We start from the raw sequence: 17589 nt of genomic DNA, 5'->3' as shown, positions 1-17589 counted from the left end.
ACCAATGGGTGACTGACCAAGCTTCACTAGTTCTTGTAAATGGATTTTAATACTCCCTACCCCCCCACCCACCCTCACCCGCCTCGAAATAAACAAACAAAACTTGCATCCTCTTCTCCACAAGAGTAAAAAAAGTCTTTGCAATGTGCAACCTGCGAAGATGTTTATGGAAACACTCATTGTTAAATTTGAGTGTGGCTATTAGATTAGATAGTCTGTTCAACAAAATTCTTCATTGGATTTGGGAATCAACATGTATATCTCCTACACTACTGCAGGTATCATCATTGTTAGATGTGGTGTATTATTTCTAAAACTTTCATATATTTACAGTTTGTAGTTCACAAGTTATCCTTCCTTTCCGACATTGCTTTTACTAAAGCAAAGTGCTGCTGCAGCATTAATGGAATCAGAATAATTAAATTGTGCCTCAAGATTCTAATATCATCTTACATTCAGCACTAGTTCTACCCTGGATGACATTCCCTACTTTTGAGCTAAAGTTAAATATTCCTCACACGTGCGACCGCACACACATTACGACACCACTATGAAGACTTTTAACAACAACTCCTACTGTGCTGTGTGCCCAAAAACAAGCAAATAAATACCCATTGTTGTGACCATAGTGGTTTAATCATGTGTTGCCGCACCTCACAGAGGCTGTAATGATTCTCCTATCGATCAAGATAGAGCAATGGTGACTCCTTCACTGTCAATGCTACCTCCCTATACAACAACTTACCCCTTTCCCATGGCCCTGCAATTTCAAACACTACCTCTCCCCCTGTCCTGCCAGCTTCAGCCCCACCACATTTCTTATCCATAACTACTTTTGACCCAAGGAGACTATATCCAAACAAATTGGTGGTATTGCCATGGGTACCCACACAGCACCCTCAAATGCCAACTTGTTTGTGGGCCATCTAGAGCAAGCTGTTCTTGCATTGCCTCATGGGGCAGAGGCACCTGCAAGTGTCTGTCAGCATGCCTACTGGTGGGCACTGAGCGGCCTTGTTGCATTCATTCTCCTGCTTGGTCACCTCTGCCCTTGTGTCAGTTGTTTGTGTACTCCTGTTGATGTGTGCGTGTAGGTGGGCACTCGAATTGAAACAGCCCAGTTTAGAGGAAGTGTTCCTAGCCATCCAAGATTGTAAACCACTCGTCTGGTTCAGATTAATTTATAATGATTTCTTCGTGATCTGATTACAGGACCCCACTTTTCCATTGCGTCAACGCCTTCTTTCCCATCCATTTCAGCCAGTCTTCTTCAAACCTTGTGCCACTTCCACCTCTCCACATTGAGCCTGCCAACCATCAACTACTCCTCTAGTTTGATAACTGCCATCTCTTCCATACAGTCTGACCATCCTTGGACTGATTACCAGCAGTCAAATGTCTTCCTAAGGCATATACAGGCAGGCTACAAGTGAATCTGGAAAGTGATGAAGGCATTACTTGTTTGACTCATCTATGACTTTGCTCTACGAATCATACACCACATTAATACATTCAAATAATCTGGACTATCAAGAACACTTTCTGCTTCTATTATTGAGGCAAAAGAGTCTTGAGCCTTTTTGGTTGAGAATGAAACCAGCAGCTCACTGATAAGCGGAAAGTGGATGCCAAGCCAAGGTTTGTTGAAGAATTCATAAAAAATGTAATTCCTCTATGAAAGATGTTACTAATAAAGCTCTCCCTTGTGCTTGTGTCTGTGTACTTTAATAAAGAGACAGAAAAGATTCAAGGAAGAGCTGTGTGGTTTGTCGCAAGTTTATTAAGCCAGTGCAAGGATATGCACAATAAAATTCAGTGGGAGATACTTTAATGAAAAGACATTGTGCATTAAAGTCCTGTACTTAAAACACCATTAATCACTACATCCAACCCTATCCTGGAAAGCATCGCCCTTCCCCTCCCAACAGCACCTCAGTGCTTAAAGGGATTAGGTATGCCAACTGCAAGAATGTACGAGGGCAGTTCAATAAGTAATGCAACACATTTTTTTTGTGAAACAGGGATTGTTTTATTCAGCATTGAAATACACCAGGTTATTCCCCAATCTTTTAGCTACACAACACTATTTTTCAACGTAATCTCCATTCAATGCTACGGCCTTACGCCACCTTGAAATGAGGGCCTGTATGTCTGCACGGTACCATTCCACTGGTCGATGTCGGAGCCAACGTCGTACTGCATCAATAACTTCATCATCCACATAGTGCCTCCCACGGATTGCGTCCTTCATTGGGCCAAACATATGGAAATCTGACGGTGCGAGATCAGGGCTGTAGGGTGCATGAGGAAGAACAGTCCACTGAAGTTTTGTGAGCTCCTCTCGGGTGCGAAGACTTGTGTGAGGTCTTGCGTTGTCATGAAGAAGTTCGTTCAGATTTTTGTGCCTACGAACACGCTGAAGCCGTTTCTTCAATTTCTGAAGAGTAGCACAATTACACTTCAGAGTTGATCGTTTGACCATGGGGAAGGACATCGAACAGAATAACCCCTTCAGCGTCCCAGAAGACTGTAACCATGACTTTACCGGCTGAGGGTATGGCTTTAAACTTTTTCTTGGTAGGGGAGTGGGTGTGGCGCCACTCCATTGATTGCCGTTTTGTTTCAGGTTCGAAGTGATGAACCCATGTTTCATCGCCTGTAACAATCTTTGACAAGAAATTGTCACCCTCAGCCACATGACGAGCAAGCAATTCCGCACAGATGGTTCTCCTTTGCTCTTTATGGTGTTCGGTTAGACAACGAGGGACCCAGCGGGAACAAACCTTTGAATATCCCAACTGGTGAACAACTGTGACAGCACTACCAACAGAGATGTCAAGTTGAGCACTGAGTTGTTTGATGGTGATCCGTCGATCATCTCGAACGAGTGTGTTCGCACGCTCCGCCATTGCAAGAGTCACAGCTGTGCACGGCCGGCCCGCACGCGGGAGATCAGTCCTGCTTGACCTTGCGGCGATGATGACACACGCTTTGCCCAACGACTCACCGTGCTTTTGTCCACTGCCAGATCACCGTAGATATTCTGCAAGCGCCTATGAATATCTGAGATGGCCTGGTTTTCCGCCAAAAGAAACTCGATCACCGCCCGTTGTTTGCAACGCACATCCGTTACAGACGCCATTTTAATAGCTCCGTACAGCGCTGCCACCTGTCGGAAGTCAATGAAACTATACGAGATGAAGCTGGAATGTTTGAAAATATTCCACAAGAAATTTCCGGTTTTTTCAACCAAAATTGGCCGAGAAAAAAAATGTGTTGCATTACTTATTGAGCTGCCCTCGTAAATGGAGTACAAATGTTCTGGATCACATCTAGTTAATTAGTTACTCTTTACAAAGACAAGTCGCTGTACTTCCAAAGATACAGAATGAGTAGCTATTACTTACGCGCCTTCAGGGAGCAAAATAGCAGTACTGTTGATATAATCTTATAAAACACTATGATCAACTTTTGGAACTACCAGTTTGTTCCTCATAGACGGATAGGTTGGGGAAGGATAGAAAGGAGTGATAGTTGTATCTTTCTCTCACAACAATTACAACAATATGCCTATTACATTAAGAGAAATATCTCAGGCTGGTCTTTTCTAGGTTTTAATTATCATTACTCTGAGACGAATGAAACATTACATGGCAGTTACTTATTTTGCTAAACTACTAATGGGTGTGCAGACATCCCAAGTATTAAGATTTGTCCTTAATTACCATGATTTCTAAGCTAAAATTATAGAATTCACCACCATATTTGATTTATTTTAGTGGTTTCACTACACAATGTTTTTTGTTGCATCATTTTGCGAATCATTAGTGTTTCAGAAGCAATGCAATACCCTTTAATCATTTCTTTAACACAGACTATATAATATACACAAACACTTCTCAGCTACACTGTTGTCGGTGTGTGCGTGTTAAGTTACATTTCAATTTGGCGTACTGATGTTCATGCTGTGATGTCACCGTCGAGTAGCATTTAAACTAACTTTCACACCTTTTTTTTAGTCTCTTTTGGGCATAGGTAAATGACTGTATAAAGTTTAATGTAATTGTTTCTTTTGAAGTCATGAATACTCCTCCACAGAATTTTTTATTGGGCATCTTTTTCACATCTTCACAATTATGTCACAAATCTGTGAAACATCACTAGCAACTACAGTCACAGTTCCCAAGTGACTAGCGACACACTCATTGCTGTATTCTGTGTTTGCATGGTATAGTCAATTGTTTGTGTGTAAATAACGACAGTTTCAAGTTGTCATTTTTTTTTCTTTAATAATATTTTTGATTGTGTTATGTGGTTAGTCCTGCTGCTTTAACAGAAAGTTTTGGTTCACTGATACTCAAGTAAAATATATAGTGTGTATTTATTGTACAATGTTCTTTGCATTCAGTAATCCAAAATGAAGGGATTTTTAGTTAGTTTGATCTCGAAAGCTGATGGCGGTAATTCAAAAAACCTGTAATTCCTGTGTCTCATACAGTCACAAAAGTCTACTCATCATGAATTCTGTAGTATTTGTTCATGCAATATTGTTATTTCACACGGAGGTCAAGATAACTCAATGTCATATAAATAGCCAGCTTCATATAAACAATGGAAAGTGTTTAGCCAAAGTAAATCTTCCATAGAAATGTTCATAACCTCTGAACAAAAGAACTGTGTAAGTAATTCTGAGTTACTCTTATGCAACTTCGAGATCTAATTTTTAAATTTCCAGCATCCTTTTTGCGTTTCTTACTAGGAATTAAAGGCCTCAGTTTTCACTTTTCAAGCAATGCAATTACACTTCAGATTGAGATTTTTGTCAATTTAAAAAAAATATCCAGGGGGAGGGCCCCACAGCCACTTCCCCAATTCTCTTGTCTCCATTACAGATAACTTCTTTCCATACTTAGCATCTCCACACCTAATACATGCCATTGTTGAAAACAATCCTTTGCACATTTGTGGCAGTTTAAAAGCAAGCTTATTATAGCATGTTTCTCCCTTCATAATTCCTGAAATAGCTACCTGCATTACATTTAAGATCTTTGTGCCTTTTCTTGTTATTTTGGAAAATGCTAGCAAGATTGTGAGAAGTAAATGGTTATCTTGCACTTTTTATAAAATAAATAATGCTTGTTGCAAATGTCATGTGTAACAGAGGTGGTATATCAATGAAAACAATCAATTATTGATAAAATTATTTAATTGTATGAATTAATAGAGGGAAACATTCCACATGGGAAAAATATACCTAAAAACAAAGATGATGTGACTTACCAAACGAAAGCGCTGGCATGTCGATAGACACACAAACAAACACAAACATACACACAAAATTCAAGCTTTCGCAACAAACTGTTGCCTCATCAGGAAAGAGGGAAGGAGAGGGAAAGACGAAAGGATGTGGGTTTTAAGGGAGAGGGTAAGGAGTCATTCCAATCCCGAGAGCGGAAAGACTTACCTTAGGGGGAAAAAAGGACAGGTATACACTCGCGCACACACACTCATATCCATCCGCACATACACAGACACAAGCAGACATTTGTAAAGGCAAATGTCTGCTTGTGTCTGTGTATGTGCGGATGGATATGAGTGTGTGTGCGAGTGTATAACTGTCCTTTTTTCCCCCTAAGGTAAGTCTTTCCGCTCTCGGGATTGGAATGACTCCTTACCCTCTCCCTTAAAACCCACATCCTTTCGTCTTTCCCTCTCCTTCCCTCTTTCCTGATGAGGCAACAGTTTGTTGCGAAAGCTTGAATTTTGTGTGTATGTTTGTGTGTCTATCGACGTGCCAGCGCTTTTGTTTGGTAAGTCACATCATCTTTGTTTTTAGGTATATTTTTAAATTATTTAATTGGATAGACAAAAAAATCTATTCACCAAGTGGCATCAGAACACACACAAGAGATTGCTGTTATTGGGAAGCTTTCGGAGCCAGTGGCAGAAGGTTTGGGAAGATGGGTGAAAGGAAAGGATTGGAGATATCTAGGAAAAGGGGTAGATTTTGGGAGAGTCACTCAGAGCCGCGGGTGAGGGGAGACTTGCTGTACAGGACGAGAAGGAAAGACTATCATCCCTTCTCATCCCATACAGTAAAGTCTCCTGACCCACGGTTCTGGGTGACTTCCCCAAAATTTACCCCTTTTCCTTCAGCCTTCTTCCTTCACCTTCAACCCTTCTGCCTGAAGAAGGAGCCACTGGCTCCGAAAGCTTGCTAATCACAACACTCTTTTATGTGTGTGTTCTACCACCGCTTGGTGAGTGGATTTTTTATCTATGCAATTAAATAATTTTAGAAATAGTATATCAGTTTGACACACGTTAAGGGTGAAAAATCTAAACCAAAACTGACGTGGTAATATTACTGAAGAAGTGAAAAATGTATGGAAAGGGAACTGACTGTTGTATATACTAAAGCTAGTAAAGTACACAACTGCTTGTACAATACTGATAAAAATACAAAAGAAACAAACCTGACAATGTAATATATTGTGTTTGTAACTGAAACATATTGAAATTTAGCCCTTACAAATCAATGAGTGAGTGTCATGAGCTATTTCAGTTTCCACATAAAAAAACCAAGTTGTGGTTAGAATACAAGGAAATACTACCTGCAATAGCATTGTGTCTATAAAATCACCATATGTGACTTTAGCTTGAGCTAATGGAAATCCTACCATCTTTCACTTCCACTACCACCACCACCATCATCATCATCGACTTAAATCCGTACGTGTTATCATGCAGTATTGTCTCCTTTGTGGTGCTAGTACATGATTTTTCATCCATTTCTGTGTTCTGCAGTAGATTGTTTGTAATCAACCTGTACCTGAGAAGCATTAGGAGTAGTTTCATTTGCTATTGACACCTTTTATAATTATTTCAACCACTTTGTTTTTAAATTTGTCCAGTGCACTGTTCATGCGGTAGTCTTCTGACTTCATACATTCTGGTCATCCCATTTAAGTTTTGCTCCTCATTTTGTAAACAGTTCGAATGGTAACACTAATTTGTACCAGTGTTTGTACAAAAACAATTTTTTGATGGCCTAAATGTTAACTCTGAGCACAGTATTGGCATTTGCAAGGCACTAAGGGGTAGTTCACTTTTCTCCCATTTTGTGTTGGTGCTGCTGTAACTGAAAGTCTTTAATTGATCCTACCCCCTCCCCCAAAACACACACACAGTGAATTGTCTTTCTATAAATATTTATGTTCCTTTTTAGACAATGTGATATTGTAATTAACCAGTGAAGACTGACTGTGAAATGCATTTTATTTTGCAAACACATCTCTAAAAACACTGACAGAGCTGAACTTTATTCTAAAGGGGAGAATGCTTTTCTTAAATTATCGAAATATTTTGTCAACAAACATGCTGTAAAATCTTCCAGGGCTCTTTAACACAAATCACTGAGGGATCAGTTTTGTGCTTACGGTCCGTGTAGTTAGCAACTACGACACCACACTGGACAATTCCCATGCTGCAAGAATATCAATTTCATTGCAATCTTGTAGATGTAATGTTTAGTGTTGTCATATAAGAATCTTGTTTAATCATTTTCAGGAGAAAAGCAGTCCAGTCACCAAAGGCCACATCATAGTGCATGATATACCATGCATTATAATGTTTTGGTAAGTTCAGCAGTTTCCTCTCCCTTCTGAATTAGATGTATATGTAAATTGCAATGTGCTAATGCCCTTTACTTACCGCAGAGTTTCACAGTGTTTAAAAGAACATACATAAAGTGTATGTAACTTTCAGTTTCCAAGCCATGTGGAAAAGAGCTGGTTTTCAGAGAAGTGTGAAAGTACATCAGTGGCACAATTTGGACCTACCTACATGTGGCTTTGTCAAAAGCTGTGTAACAGAAAAATTTCCTGAACATTGGACCACAGCTACATAGAGCCACTCCACAATAAAGAAGATAAGACCAATCTAGATAACTACAAAGTTATATCTCTATTGGATTGCACATAAAAGTTTTTTTTCTATAATTTTATATCATAGAATTAAACAATAACTAGAGCAAGAAGCAAATGAATACCAAGGAGGTTTAAGACCATGGGGGTTTAAGGCAGGAAAACTGCCTGTCACCACTATTGTTTAATTATATATTGAAACATATAATGAGAGAATAGTACATGGTTAACCTAAAATTAATTTAACTTTAAACTGCCTGCGACTCTCAGATAACCGTGCTCTCTTGCTCAACAATATTCAGGAAACACTAAAAGTTAAACCACTGCAGGAAATCTGCCTCAGAATATCCTTTGAAAATACAGAAATTATGAATGAAAACCGTGCATGGCTGAATAGAATAAACAGTCTGACAAAAATGCCCTTCAGTAACAACGAAAGTTACATGACAAATTTCTTAACAACTAATGTTGTAGAAAGACAGAAGAAAGTGGATACTGGAGACTAGCTTCTGATGAAACCATCTACGAGGAAATGGAACTGGAACCCCTTGCGCACTTTTTCTGTCCAGCCAGGTCTATATACTTTACAGAAACATTTTAGAATACACTTCTTTGCTGTACAATTAGAGCTTTGACGAACCGTTTGTGATTTGAAATAGCAGATTAACTATAGTGATGTCAGCATCTCAATGTATAAAGTGGATTGAGTCCATTGAATCTCTGGACTTCCATACATCTAGCCAGAAATATTCGAATTTGCTCAGAAAACTAGATGGTGGTACCCCACAAGATCACATTTACAATCTTGTTACCCCCAACCCCTTTGCAGCCAACATCATATCCACTTCCAGAACTCCTCAAGTCTGAGCACATACTATTAGGGGTAATAGGAAATTAAAGGCACTCAAAAGAGATTGCAAAGCTGAAACTGACTGTTCTCTACATTCAAAATTGAGGAAGTAACAATTGCCATAAAAGAAATGAAATCAGAGAGAGCCCCAGGTTTGATGGCATTCACACACAATTCCTTTTGGTGTGGCCACTATTGTGAAAAAGTGGCTGGCTGAGTTCTTCACAAACACTCTGCATACATGCAACTTACCATATGCAGTGAAACAAGTTAAAAGTCATAGCCTTATTGAAACCAGGTAAACCAAATGACAGGCCAGAAAGTTATCAACCCATAGCCCTACTTAGTACACAGGAAAGAATGGTATACAGTAGAAAAGTCATACAATCTTTTTTTAAAAAAAAATGCTGATTGAACAGGGAGGATACAGACCATAAGACAGATGCAAGTGCTCTCCCTAACAGCAATAGAAGCTGGTTTCCAGAGCCATGGTACTCAGCAGCTGTATTCATTGATTGACAGCTTCATCATATTGGAACTTGTACAAGTCGTCCCAAGCCTAAAAATTGGCAATCTCACCAATAAAATGCTCAGTAAATGATGTTTCCAAATACTAATGGGCAACAAGATGAGTTCACAGCTACAGGTAAACAATGGGCTGCCACAAGGATCTGGCCCTCTCATGTTCAATTTGTTCATATTGGATATGCCTGAAACCACATCAAGAAAGTTTGGGTATCATGGCAACTGGGCACAGGCAAAGTTATCAAGTCTGTATTGACCAGTGATTTAGTAACTGTTTGTCTGTATTTTCAAAAAGGAGGTTGCAGCCAAATGTCCTAAGTCAGAAGTCTCAATGTTTTCCCTAAACAACAAGCTGGCCAACAAAAAGCTCACAGTCTACTTTGAAAGAATGTTATTCAGACATAACTAAACTCAGTATATCTAGAGATCATGCATGATAGAACACAACTCAGTTACAAACAGCATCTATTAACAACAGCTTCTGTAATCAAAATTTGATATAACATTTTCCAGGAACTGTGTTGGGACATCATGGGGATCCTCTGTGTCTACATTTTGCACTCCAACTGTGGGACTGGTTTACCCTGTTGCAAAATATTGCTTCCCATGGTGGATGGACAGTACTCGCACAAGACTTGTCAACATACAGCTCAACCTTATCATGTAATTCAAGTGGTACAATCAGACCTACATCTACTTGTGAGTTATCCATACTTAGCCACATACCACCTCCTTCTCTGTGGCTGGAAGCTGCACTTGTACAGGAGTACAAAAAAACTACAGAAAAATCCTCACCTCCCTGTTCACACAAATATTCCAACTATTAGCAAAAGCGGACTTCACTCTTTGACACCCACCTGTGGAAACCACAAGGGTGTTATTTGACACCAGCTTCAGTATTGATGACTACTTGAGATTCACATGGCAGATTATGCTATTATGGAACAACTAAAGATGCCATGCATATCACCCAAGCCACATGGCTTTGCAGGGCCACACGAGGTCTAGCCAGTTCTTAATCGAATAAGATCCAACATTGGAAGGTGTACTGACTCTGTACAAGTGGAAAAAATAACTTCTCCAAGTTGCAACTGTGGCACTGAAAAGCAAAGTGTTTGCCATGTAAATTCTAGCATGTCCTGCAAGGGCTTTCCCTGGTGATTCAACTGACTTCCTAGTGGTGACAGAGGAATCAACAGACTGTGTATATGATTGGATACTAGTTTGTAAGTGCAGCCATTTGTAATATGAGGGTTGGAACTTTAATAGTGGCAACTATTTATTTACAGCTCGTACAAAATAGATGTATGTTTCAAAGTAGTCACAAGCATTGTGTATAACCTGTTGGTCATAGTTTGTGTTCCAAAAATGAACAGCATAGAAACAGATGTGATGACACTTTCTGCAGGACCTGACCATCATTTTGCAGGACAATGCTCAAGCACGTACAGTGCAAGCTGTTGCTGATTTGTTTGACTGATGGGGTTGCTAAGTGCTATTCCACTACTGCACTCCCCTGACTTAAGCCTTCGTAAGTTCAGCTCGATTTCTAAACTGAAGGAAACACTTCGGCATTCGCTTCAGAACTGCTATAAATTTGTCGGGCAACAGACCGCGCTGCTCAAACTGTCAACACAACCGGCACTGCTAAGAGTATCGTACTTCCAAATACTGGCAACGGGTTGTACACAATGCTGGTGACTATTTTTGTGATGTAGCCATGCACTACATAAATACATTACTTTTAATGACTCAGTGCCCCTACCGATTGGGCGACAAAATACATTTTTAAGAGTATACCCATTAAAATATTTCCATGTTGCTGTATGAAACATGAAAGTTTACAGTATAATTGTATCATAAGGAAATTCCGTTGGGGAAATTAATAAATTATGAGGAAGAATTAATTGCTTTGTCTTCCTTCCTTAATCCTCACTACTGGCAGGTACTTCTCATCGTGAGGTGTGAATGAACTGCCCTTCCTTTTTAACTGTCCCCAACTTACCTATCTCTCCTACCCAATGAAGGAAGTGTAAGTTCCAAAATCTAAGTATTGTATCACTTTCACTTTTGTGTTTATCTATCAACAGAACTGTACATATTGCTTCCTGAAGGTCAGTATTGGCCAGCAATTTATTAATTTACAATATAATTCATGCATGGTGAGTCTCGAGGGACAGACAAGATGTCATTTCTTACGAGAAAAGAAAAAAAAAAAAAAAAAATGTCCTGTAAGAGGAATTGTACACAAATTTAAAAATACATGAGGCTAGTGAACTTAATCTGTATTTGGGATGCAGATTTTCTGTGAAGAATACCTATATTAATATTCTTTATGGAAAAGTCAAATTTCGAGGTGAAAAATCATTTACTGAATAAGTAGAAGAGAGACTCCCAGTAGTCAAGAACCAATGCTTAAGAATAATGCTGGTACCCCAAATTCAACCTATATTTTCTCAGTTTTAAAATGGACTTGTGTCCTCTTTCTTCTACTAGTGCAGAAATGATGTATAGACAGATAATAAATTAATTGGCGAGGCTTTTTGGAAAAAGAACTGACAAGTACTCAAAAGTATATGTTCAACTATTCCCAAGACTTCAACAATGCTTTCTCATACAGACACGTAGAACACCCCTTTCATAAAGAAACTATATACTGGAAAGATGAGTCACGCAAACTATTAGTTGTCAATGAGGTAGACACTTTTCATCAGCATCTAAAAAGAAAGGAAATATTGAGGTAATGCGGTACTTGTATTTAAAAAAATAATATTGTTGTAGAAGAGTAGCAACACAGATAGGGAATGATTGTCAGTGTAAAATAACTAACAATGGAAAATCCAGGATGGAATTTAACAATATTATGAGAAGGAAAGTTGCTACTCACCAAACAGTGGAGATGCTGAGTCACATATGCTGTTGCTGTTTGATGCAGCTCTCCGTGCTACTCTATCCTGTGCAAGCTGCTTCATCTCCAAGTAACTACTGCAACCTACATCCTTCTGACTCTGCTTAGTGTATTCATCTCTTGGTCTCCCTCTACGATTTTTACCCTTCACGCTGCCCTCCAATACTAAATTGGTAATCCCTTGATGCCTCAGAACATGTCCGAAGAACCGATTCTTTCACCTAGTCAAGTTGTGCCACAAATTCCTCTTCTCCCAAATTCTGTTCAGTACCTCCTCATTAGTTACATGATCTACCCATCTAATCTTCAGCATTCTTCTCTAGCATCACATTTCAAAAGCTTCTATTCTCTTCTTGTCCAAACTATTTATCGTCCATGTTTCACTTCCATACATGGCTACACTCCATACAAATATTTTCAGAAACGACTTCCTGGCACTTAAATCTATACTTGATGTTAACAAATTTCTCTTCTTCAGAAACGCTTTCCTTGCCATTGCCAGTCTACATTTTATATCATCTCTACTTCAACCATCATCAGTAATTTTGCTCCCCAAATAGCAAAACTCATCTTCTACTTTAAGTGTCTCATTTCCTAATCTAATTCCCTCAGCATCCTTTGATTTAATCTGACTACATTCCATTACCCTCATTTTGCTTTTGTTGATGTTCATCTTATATCTTGATGTTCATCTTATATCCTCCTTTCAAGACACTGTCCATTCCGTTCAACTGCTCTTCCAGGTCCTTTGCTGTCTCTGACAGAATTACAATGTTATCGGTAAACCTGAAAGTTTTTATTTCTTCTCCATTGATTTTAATTCCTGCTCTAAATTTTTCTTTTGTTTCCTGTATTGCTTGCTAATGTACAGATCGAATAACATCGGGGATAGGCTACACCCTTCCCAACCATTGCTTCCCTTTCGTGCCCCTCAACACATAACTGCCATCTGGTTTCTGTACAAATAGCCTTTCATCCCTGTATTTAACACCTGCCACCATCATAATTTGAAAGCGAGTATTTCAGTCAACATTGTCAAAAGCTTTCTCTAAGTCTACAAATGCTACAAATGTAGGTTTGCCTTTCCCTAATCTATCTTCTAAGATAAGTCATAGGGTCAGTATTGCCTCACGCGTTCCAACATTTCTATGGAATCCATACTGATCTTCCCCAAGGTCAGCTTCTACCAGTCCTGTAAAGAATTAGTGTTAGTATTTTGCAGCCATGACTTGTTAAACTAATAGTTTGGTAATTTTTCACACCTGTCAACACCTGCTTTCTTTGGGATTGGAATTATTTTATTCTTCTTGAAGGCTGAGGGTATTTCGCCTGTCTCATACATCTTGGTCACCAGATGGTAGAGTTTCGTCATGGCTGGCTCTCCCAAGGCTATCAGTAGTTCTAATGGAATGGTGTCTACTCCTGGGGCCTTGTTTTGATTTCGGTCTTTCAGTGCTGTGTTAAATTCTTCTCGCAGTATCATATCTCCCATTTCATCTGCACTAAGTCCTCTTCCATTTCCATAATATTGTCCTTAAGTATATCACCCATGTATAGGCCCTCTATATACTCCTTCCACCTTTCTGCTTTCCTTTCTTTGCTTAGAACTGGTTTTCCATCTGAGCTCTTGATATTCATACAAGATGTTCTCTTTCCTCCAAATGTCTCTTTTCCTTTAACCATCCCTGCTTAGCAATTTTGCACTTCCTGTCGATCTCATTTTTGAGACGTTTGTATTCCTTTTTGCCTGCTTCATTTACTGCATTTTTATATTTTCTCATGTCATCAATTAAATTCAGTATCTCTTCTGTTACCCAAGGATTTCTACCAGCCCTAATCTTTTTATGTATGTGATCCTCTGCTGCCTTGACTAATTCATCTCTCAAAGCTACCCATTCTCCTTCTGTTGTATTTATTTCCCCAATTCTTGTCAATTGTTCCTTAATGCTCTCTCTGAAACTTCCTGCAACCTCTGGTTCTTTCAGTTTATCCAGGTCCCAGGTGCCTATGTGTAACTCGGCATCTCCGCTATATGGTGAGTAGCAGCTTTCCTTCTCATAATATTGTCAGTGTAAAATTTGTACTGTGTGACTCCTTTGTCAATTGGTAGCCCTATATCAAAATATTCCATAAACAGCTTTGAAAATAAAAAAATCATTAATTCTATACTTGAAATTCAACACAATCAACATTGTTTGAAAACCATTAGTGCTGTATGTAAAGTAACTCATCAAGTATTTATAACAATGGAAGGGTTAATGTCAACCTTGCGTTTACACTTTCGTTTCCATTCATTCAACAATAACCTTTCCTCTGTACAGAACAATGAAAGAATGGGTAATTCAAATGTGATTATCCCCAAAATTCCTTTGCCCTTGTTTGTGATAAGATTAGGTTAGTACTTGTTCCATAGATCATGAATACGACACTTCGTAATGATATGGAATGTGTCAGGTTAATAAAAGGTGTCTATACAAGATATTACATGACACTCAATGTTTTTAATTTTTTTTTAATTTATTTATTTGTGCGTGTGTGTGTGTGTGTGTGTGTGTGTGTGTTGGGGGAATTACCCACTTACTATATCCAAAAATTCATCTAATGAGTAGAAGGAGTTGCCATTAAGAAATTCTTTTAATTTCCTTTTAAATGCTGTATGGCTATCTGTCAGACTTCTGATGTTATTAGGTAAGTGACCAAAGACTTTTGTGGCATCATAATTTACCCCCTTCTGAGCCAAAGTTAGATTTAACCTTGAGTAGTGAAGATCATCCTTTCTCCTAGTGTTGTAGCCATGTATATTGCTATTACTTTTGAATTCGTTCAGATTGTTAATAACAAATTTCATAAGTGAATGTATATATTGTGAGGCTACAGTGAAGATTTCTAGCTCTTTGAATAAGTGTCTGCAGGATGATCTTGGATGAGCTCCAGCAATTATTCTGATTACGCGTTTTTGTGCAATGAACACTCTTTTACTCAATGATGAGTTGCCCCAGAATATGATGCCATACGAAAGCAGAGAATGAAAATAGGCGTGGTAAGCTAACTTACTCAGATGTATATCGCCAAAATTTGCAATGACCCTAATAGCATAAGTAGCTGAACTCAAACGTTTCAGCAGATCCTCAGTGTGTTTTTTCCAGTTCAACCCCTCATCAATGCACACACCTAGAAATTTTGAATATTCTACCTTAGCTACCGATTTCTGATCGAAGTCTATATTTATTAATGGTGTCATTCCATTTACTGTGTGTAACTGTATATACTGTGTTTTGTCAAAGTTTAATGAGAGCCCATTTGCAGAGAACCACTTAATGATTTTCTGAAAAACGTCGTTTACAATTTCACCAGATAATTTTTGTCTGGTGTGATAGCTATCCTTGTATCATCGGCAAAAAGTACCATCTTTGCATCTTCGTGAATATAGAATGGCAAGTCATTAATATATATTAAGAACAGCAGAGGACCCAAGACCGAACCTTGCGGCACCCCATTCTTGATTGATCACCAGTTTTTTGCATATTATGTGAACTGTTTAATCAATTTTCTGCACTTTTCCAGTTAGGTATGATTTAAACCATTTGAGACCTGTCCCATTCATACCACAGTACTTGAGCTTATCTAGAAGTATTCCATGATTTACACTATCAAAAGCCTTTGATAGATCACAAAAAATCCCAACGGGTGACTTCCGGTTACTCAGAGCATTTAATATTTCATTAGTGAAATTATATATAGCATTTTCCCTTGAAAAAGCCTTCTGGAAACCAAACTGACATTTTGTTAAAACTTTATTTTTACAAAGGTGTGAAGCTACTCTACAATACATTACTTTTTCAAGAATTTTGGATAAGGCAGTCAGAAGAGAGATTGGGCGGTAGTTGTTGACATCAGACGTATCCCCTTTTTTATGCAGTGGTTTAACAATGGCACACTTCAGTCTATCTGGGAAAATACCCTGCTTCAGAGAGCTATTACATATGTGGCTAAGAATCTCACATATTTCTTGGGAACAAGCTTTTAGTACCCTGCTGGAAATGCCATCAACTCCATGTGAGCTTTTATTCTTGAGAGAGTTTATTATCTTCTTAATTTCAGAAGGAGAGGTGGGTGGAATTTCAGTTGTATCAAATGGTGTGGGTAAGGCCTTTTCCATTAACTACCTTGCTTCTTCTAATGAACATTTAGATCCTATTTTCTCTACATTTAAAAAATGATTATGCAAAATGTTGTCTACTTCTGGATTGTTGTTTATCAAGGTTCCATCCACTTTGATGGTGATTCCGTCATCCTGTACTCTTGGTTGCCCTGTCTCCCTTGTAATAATATTCCAAATTGTTTTGATTTTGTTATCAGAGGTATTAATCTCAGACATGTGCATATGCTTCTGGACTTTTTAATAACATTTCTTAATGTAGCACAGTAGTTTTTATAATATTTGGCTGTTTCTGGGCCATTACTCTTTCTTGTTGTTAGATACAATTCCCTTTTGTGGTTACAAGATATTTTTATTCCTTTAGTAAGCCAAGGTTTTTTTGCATGGTTTCTTATAATTAGATTTAACTACTTTCTTGGGAAACAGTTTTCAAATTCTCTTACAAGTGTATCGTGAAATAAGTTATATTTTAAATTAGCATCGGGTTCCTTGTACACCTCATGCCAGTCTAACTGCTGAAGATTTTCTCTGAAATTTCTAATTGTTGAGTCATTAATTGAACGCAAAACTTTGGAGGGTAGTTTTGAATTACTGAATGGAGCTATGTCATACTGTAACTAGCTGAGCATCATGATCAGAAAGCCCATTCTCAACAGGACAAGAATTTATGTTTTTAAACGTATCTTGGTCTATAAAAGTGTTATCTATCAATGTGCTGCTGTCCTTTACTACCTGAGTAGGAAAATTAATGACAGATGTCAAATTGAAAGAACCCAGCAAGACTTCCAGGTCATTCTTCCTATTACACTCTTTCAGTGAATCAACATTGAAGTCCCCACAAATAACAGTTTGCATCCAAGTTTTCCAAGAATAAATGAAAGTTCCCTGAAGGGGACCTATATACTGTTACAATTATAAAAGAGCCCTCCTTCAGTTTAAGCTGACAGGCACATGTTTCTATATATTGCTCTAGACAAAAGTTTTTTGTATCTAAGCTTTCTACACAGTGATAACTTTTGACGTATATGGCAACTCCTTCTCCCACCTTATTCTCTCTACTCATATGTGCAGCTAGTTTATAACCACTGATATTTACCTTTTCCATATCAGACACAATGTGATGCTCAGACAGGCATAGTATATCTATTACATTATCAGATTCAATGTCATCTAAACAAACCAGCTCATCTACTTTATTCTTTAATCCACCAATATTTTGGTT

At 38.4% G+C, this 17589-nt stretch overlaps 1 protein-coding gene across 1 annotated transcript in view; it reads left to right on the top strand.

The window, feature by feature from the left end:
• The window catches only part of LOC126485081 (bifunctional arginine demethylase and lysyl-hydroxylase JMJD6), a 132400-nt gene that overhangs the window by 112206 nt on the left and 2605 nt on the right, over nt 1-17589 (top strand). Inside the window, exon 8 of the mRNA XM_050108689.1 lies at nt 7570-7637. Coding sequence (XP_049964646.1) covers nt 7570-7606 — 37 coding nt within the window. The 3' untranslated portion in view covers nt 7607-7637. The remainder of the gene's footprint in view (nt 1-7569; nt 7638-17589) is intronic.

Source organism: Schistocerca serialis, chromosome 6 (assembly GCF_023864345.2).
Source record: "Schistocerca serialis cubense isolate TAMUIC-IGC-003099 chromosome 6, iqSchSeri2.2, whole genome shotgun sequence".
Classification (NCBI taxonomy): domain Eukaryota; kingdom Metazoa; phylum Arthropoda; class Insecta; order Orthoptera; family Acrididae; genus Schistocerca; species Schistocerca serialis.
The sequence above is the reverse complement of the archived record's forward strand: the minus strand, read 5'-3'. Positions and strand labels throughout refer to the sequence as shown.